Consider the following 6,832-nt stretch of genomic DNA (forward strand, 5'->3'; position numbering starts at 1 on the left):
TAATTCAAGGTTGAGGCGACCCCATCTTTACATAATTGACCCACAGGTCCCCATCAATTCTTTCCCCCAAATCCTGCTCCCATCTACTTCTGGATTTATCGGGGTCATCTAAAGGCTGATTTGAGATCAGGCCTTTGTATATTCTAGAGGTTGTTTTATGTAGTGGTTTATCTGAATAGCAGAGTTGCTCAGTACAAATCAGGTATCTTAGGATAAGTTTTTGCTTTGACCCTTAAACAGTGTTGTAATTGCAGATAACTAAAGAATTCTGTATTACTCAAATTATATTTTTTTTAACTGTTAAACATTAAAACATCATCATCAAAACAATGCTTCAAATGTGTAATTCCCTATCTGTCCATTTCTTAAAATTTTTGTTTTGATGGCACATTGGTGGCAATCTGTTTCCCCATAAAGGTGCTTTAGGGGAAAGAAAATTACCTCAGATTTCTCCATATTAAGCCAAGAGGGAAAGGGGGTACCAGCAAACATCTGCTAAATACCTGGACTGGGCTGCCCAATAATACATCTTAAAATCGAGAAGTTTCAGTCCTCCTTGATCATAATCCAAAGCCAATTTATCAAGGCTGACACTAGGAGTTTTACAATGCCAAAAAATGATCTTATCAGCCCATTAAGAGCAGTGAAAAAGAATTAGGGATTGATATGGGAAGAGATTAAAGCGTATAAAAAACTGCATTTATTCTACTAAGTAATGTGAGTGGTAGATCCATCCAATTGGTTAAAGGATTATTAAAATGGTCTCCAAACGGTTGAAGGTAAAAATTACAGTTTCAGTGCAGCTTCAAAGAGCTTTAAACGATACCAGACGAGGAATAAGGGTCTTATCTAGAGAAACGATCGGTCATTTTCTAATTTTTTTTAAATGTATGCGCTTTATATAAACAAATGATCGCCTTCAAGTAGTTCCGCCAAAACCGCACTTCTGTATTCTTCAAAAAGCTTACGTTGTATGTCCTACGCCTTCCCTATTCTACATACGGAAAAAATGTAACTGGCGACGCGTTCGTTCCGTGAGTTGAATAGGGAAGGCGTAGGACATACAGCGTAAAACTTTTTGAAGAATACAGAAGTGCGGTTTTGGCGGAACCACTTGACGGCGATCATTTGTTTATATAAAGCGCATACATTTAAAAAAAAAATTAGAAAATGACCGATCGTTTTACTAGATACGACCCTTATTCCTCGTCTGGTATCGTTTAACGCCCTTTGAAGCTCCACTGAAACTGTAATTTTTAACTTCAACCGTTTGACCATCGAAGAGACCACTGAAGTCCACTATATGGAGAAAAATCCTGGAATGTTTTCCTCAAAAACCTTTTCGACTGAAGAAAGAAATACATAAATATCTTGGATGACATGGGGGTGAGTAAATTATCATGAAATTTTAATTGGAAAGTGAACTAATCCTTTAAATCTCTACCCACCTTCTCTAAAAGACTAGCTAAATTAAGTTTATAGAGATTCTTTAATCTACCTGTATACCCAAATATTTATAGCAGTAGGTGAGCACTTAAAGGAAAAAGAAATGAGTAGCTTTTGAATAGGTGAGGTTTGAAAAGTAAATTACTTTACTGGATTTTTGTCTTAGGTTAAGCCAAGATGCCAAAGTTGGTTCAGCGTTTCACTGTTTACAAAATAATTGTTTACACACACACACACACACACACACACACACAGTATATATTCATGAGGGACACAAAAGTTTCTTTGCCTTGAATAACTCAGATACAATTTTGGCAAAACGAAGAAAGGACAATGAGTGTAAATTGTGTAGATAAATGTTAACCTTGTAGGTGTTTTATGCGGAGACATATATGTGTCAACTTGCAGTGACAGGAGGGTGCAAGACTGCGCTCTAAAGCTCGGGGGCGGAGTTGGCAGAAAGCTCTCGGGGAAAAACTTGTGAGTCAGTTTAGTTGAGACTCAGGGCAGCTGTGGACTACACACCTCTCACGAGCAAAAACACAGGACTGAATTTGTGGAAGATCGCATGTGTAGCGGACGCCGGCGAGTCAAAATGTACCCCAATCCGAGACGCGCTTTGAAGATTTTGGAGACGCGTAACAGCGCATGAAACATATATGTGGACAGTATGATCGTGGGATCTTTGACATCGATTGGGGAAGTCAGCATTTCATGTCATGCGTCTTGAGCGCGTCTATAGTAACCGATCTGATTTGAACATCGACCTGCATGTGGAAAACAACTCGGTGAAGATGAACAAGGACCCTACCATCCCGGTCATTATGTTTATATTTGGCGTGGTCGGGAACGTTATTGCAATCGTAGTGCTTCGAAAGTCACGGAAAGAGCAAAAGGAGACCACTTTTTACACCCTGGTGTGTGGACTTGCAGTAACTGACCTCTTGGGCACGCTGCTCGCGAGCCCAGTCACCATTGCCACCTATGTGAAGGGCGCGTGGCCCGGTGGAACCCCGCTGTGTCATTATTCCGGGTTCATTTTACTCTTCTTCTCTTTGGCAGGTCTCAGTATTATCTGTGCCATGTCCGTCGAGAGGTACCTCGCCATCAATCATGCGTATTTCTATAACCACTATGTGGACCAGCGGGTGGCAGGCTTGACGCTCGCGGGAATCTATGTGTCCAATGCGCTCTTCTGCGCCCTTCCCAGCATGGGACTGGGATCCGTGGTGCTCCAGCATCCAGGAACCTGGTGTTTCATCAACTGGCATAACAAGAACAGCACGAACGCCACTTTCTCCTACATGTACGCCAGCTTTAGCTCCGTCCTCATCCTCGCCACCGTCATTTGTAACGTGTTGGTGTGCGCGGCTCTCATCATGATGCACAAGCGTTTCGTGCGCAGGACCTCGCTGGGGACGGACCAGGCGCGCGTCGCGGAGATGAGGCGCAGGCGGAGTTTCGCGCGCCTGGCTGGTGCGGAGATCCAGATGGTCATTCTTCTCATTGCCACGTCCATTGTCGTGCTCATCTGCTCCATTCCTTTAGTGGTAAGTGGGATTTGGTAGCATACTTATTTAGAGCAATATGTGTTAACGTGGGATACCCGGCTGAAAACAACAAAACTTAAGATGGTTAGCTGGTCTCATTTTAAACTGGTCTCCCAGTTAACCATAAATTCACAAAATAGTGTGTCATACCTATTTTACAATGCCATTGAAATTGCAATGTAAAAACTGCATTGTAATCTACTGAAAAATGTGTATTACATTTAGCAAGGCACTATACAGACTATAGTTTTACAATAAAATGTTATTATTATTTTTTTTACATTATAAATATTTACGAATTTAAAATATGGAAAAAAAGAATATGAATCTTGTCCCACTTTATAAATAGGATACTCAAACCAACAATCATTTCCTATTCAAATTTTATTTAAAAAGCTGATCTCATTTTGTGACTGTTCTTATTAGATGGCTTTGCATTGTACCTGCATTATTGTTCAAAATCGGACAGGATTTTAATGTCTCAACAAGGCTGGTATAATAATATTATATAAATGAATGAGATATACAGTTAGGATCTATAAAATATATAATCAGACAAATGCCTATCCCATAATGCATTTTTTATGTTCATATCTTTTAGTGTATTTCACTCTAAAAATGCTGGGTTGTTTCAACCCACGTTTGTGTGAAATATGGACAAACCCAACCATTGGCTTTAAAAATGTAATAAAAAAAAAATTAAACCAACGGTTGGGTTTGTCCATATTTGAAACAACCCAGCAGTTTTTAGAGTGACGTATATTGAAAAATTGTAATGGATTAAAAGCCCAGAAAGGTTACAGTGTCACAGACACTCTAAACAATTTAGTGTATGAGCCATCTATTGATTGTTATTTATTGATGTTCACTGTATGGGATTTGTATCTGTATGATCTGTACCCTGACGACTTTTATGTGTTGACTCATAGTGGAAAGCCTGATGACATAACCAGCATCTGATATCGGTGCTCGTATCATCATTGTGTTTGGTGTCGAAAATCAGTGTAGGATGATTATAGATAAAGAAGTAAACAGATAATGTCTTGTTTCCTATCTAGGTGCGGGTGTTTGTGAACCAGCTGTATCCCTCCCCAGAAGAGACAGCAGCGGACCTTAAGGCCATTCGAATTGCCTCTGTCAACCCCATTCTAGACCCCTGGATCTACATCCTGCTGAGAAAGACTGTCTTGCAGAAGATTCTAGAAAAGGTCAAGTGCCTCTTTTGCCGTATCGGTGGGCGGAGTCACGGGAGGAGCCCTACGGAATTCAACTGCAGTAACGGTGTCCACAGCACATCGTTTGTGTCTCGTGATTTGCCGTCGCTGGTTCTGCCCGAGCTGCCAGAGGTGATCAGCACGTCACAGACATACTTGTATCCCCTGGATGCAGGACAGGGGATAGGCAGCTGTGGTGACTCTGTGCAGAGCAGGACGTGTTCAACTTCAACTGAGCAAACCCTTCTGCAGGACTCTCAGGAGCTAGACCTCAGTAGCAAAGAAAACAGTACAGAAACGAGCACAGACTTTGTGAAAACACATTCGTGCACGCACTCCAACACAAATGAAGCGCAGTGTTCCAAGCACCAGCCACTGCAAGTCACCTTTACAGACGAGACTTTGAGCTTAGAAGAGAGAAGCATATGAAAGTGAGCCTGAAAAACTAGCTCAGCTCAGCAGAGCAACATGTCAGGAGGAGGAATACATTTCAGGAGTTTGATGTGACCATTGCGAACAGAATCAGAACGAAAATCAAAAGAAGAAAATCCTAAAAACTCATGAGATTAAAATGATAGGATGTTTGAAAGAAAAACACCAATCAGAGGACTAAACAAAAAAGTGAGATGAAAAGAGAGATGGCTACTGAAGTAGGAAAAAGAATGTTGCTACATGATGGGGTTCTGGAAAGGAAAGGAGGATGGAGAGGCAAACTGGCTTCGTTTTCTGGTAACTCATAATGCATTTTAAAGGAAATGTTTTGTTGAGCAACAGGTTACCCTGCATATTCTAGACAGCAAGGTGAATGACAGAGCTCTGATAAATATGTCTATGTTGTAAGTTCTTGTGAATTTCTGCAGAAAGACTATTCATTTTTGACTAGATAAAATTGCATTGGGCTCCGACTGACTGATTTGACCCAGACTGAGGGGATTTTTTTTTTTTTTTTCTTCTAAAAATTCCAACTCTTGATTCCCTTTTGCAGACATTCTGGTGAGCTTTTCATTAGGTCACAAGTTCAAGTAACCAGAGTGCCTTGTTAGCTTTTCCCATGCTGGAACTCGTGGTTTAAAATTTCCTTTTCCTTATGTTAAGGTGACCAGAACACTTCATTTCGACTGATGCATAACAACTGTTTACTATTTCAAGCTTATATAAGATGTAGCTAGATGTAATTGTACAATTTTTGGAATTTCCATAATATGTACAATATTCTGTGAATTAACCAAGCAATTTCATGTCACAAAATATATCGGTAGCCCTACCGAAAACACATTACACAGTGTAAGAGCACATGATACACGGCATATCATTGTCAAGAAAGTTTATTTTTTGTTTCTTTAAAAGTATACTGAGGAGGTGAAATTGTAAAGCTATTAAGATGTGGAATGTCTTTTGAGGTCATACGTTTTGCACTTTTAAATCCTTGTAACCACTGAAAAAACTTAAACTGTCAAAATCGATCACTAAGGTCTTGATCAGTCAGTGGTCGTCAAGGAGGAACTGTTGAGTTCATCTGTACATATTTGTGATGTTAAAATGTGAACAGCGTCTTCTTGTAATGCTAATTTATTGTGGGGGTTTTTTGGACAATCTGTGGACTGTAGTTATTTCTTCTCTGTGAGAAGGTCAGGTTTCCCATGTTGAAGCAGTTATATGGTTTTTGTTTCATTTCACATTTCGTATATGTATCAAAACAGTATGAGACAGGATTCAAACTACTTTAGCACCATCATCTGCTGCATGTATATAAATGATTCAACATTACTCTGTATATTTTCACCATTTCATTTTTACATTTTCAAACACATGAATTTCAAACCTTGTCTTGCTTATTTTCCTTGATGTGACCCTTCAAAATGTGCAATGGCCAGCTATTTTATGCTGAAATAAACTCTTGAGTTGAAGACAAATAGAAAATTGAAAACAAAAACCTGTATTTGTTGTCGTACTCTTCAATATTAATATAAGCATATAGCAGCATTAAAATAATTGAACAATCCCAATCCTTTAAGTATTACAAATTAATTTATATATATATCAGACTATCACAGTGCTTCTTTCAGTGGCAGTAGTATTACTGAATAAAGTTAAAAAATAAAATTCTCCACTTGCTATCAAAATTTAAGTGGAATGATTATCAGAAAGATTTTAGAACTTTTTGAAGCCATGTTTAAAAACTGTAAAGATGTAATTTTATCCAAATTTTAAAAAAAAAAGTTTGAGGCATTTTTATAACTTGCGTCTTGCATTCAAAAAAAAAAAAAAGAGAGAGAGAGAGAGAGAAGGATTTAAAACATGAACAATGTATTATGTCTAGAGTAAATCACTCAACATAATGGACCTGTCCACAAATTGTAAATAATTACTGATTCAACAAGTCCAGACTAAAAAACAAGACCAGTATTCATCAGATATGCACACTCATCCTATTCACAGTGTACTGCAGGTCATTCTGTATGTGGAAAAAGACAGATGACCCAAAATATACTTTCAAATTTAATGTTTCCCGTGTGTCAGCAATCCTTGTGTCTTTGTCTACAAGGGTCAGAGCTCATCATATTTTAAAAAGAATAAATTACTGCTTGAGTTAAGCCATATTAGACCTCTTAAATTCTATAA

The 6,832-nt window shown here is 38.7% G+C and overlaps 1 protein-coding gene across 1 annotated transcript; it reads left to right on the forward strand.

The window, feature by feature from the left end:
- Window positions 1–1,866: 1,866 nt before the first annotated feature.
- On the forward strand, window positions 1,867–6,143 carry ptger4b (prostaglandin E receptor 4 (subtype EP4) b). Its single transcript, XM_051892935.1, has 2 exons — window positions 1,867–2,996; window positions 4,055–6,143. The coding sequence occupies exons 1-2, from the start codon at window positions 2,166–2,168 to the stop codon at window positions 4,637–4,639; spliced, it is 1,416 nt and encodes a 471-aa protein (XP_051748895.1). The 5' UTR covers window positions 1,867–2,165; the 3' UTR covers window positions 4,640–6,143.
- Window positions 6,144–6,832: the final 689 nt, after the last annotated feature.

The sequence above is a fragment of the Ctenopharyngodon idella genome, chromosome 5 (assembly GCF_019924925.1).
Source record: "Ctenopharyngodon idella isolate HZGC_01 chromosome 5, HZGC01, whole genome shotgun sequence".
NCBI classification, from domain to species: domain Eukaryota; kingdom Metazoa; phylum Chordata; class Actinopteri; order Cypriniformes; family Xenocyprididae; genus Ctenopharyngodon; species Ctenopharyngodon idella.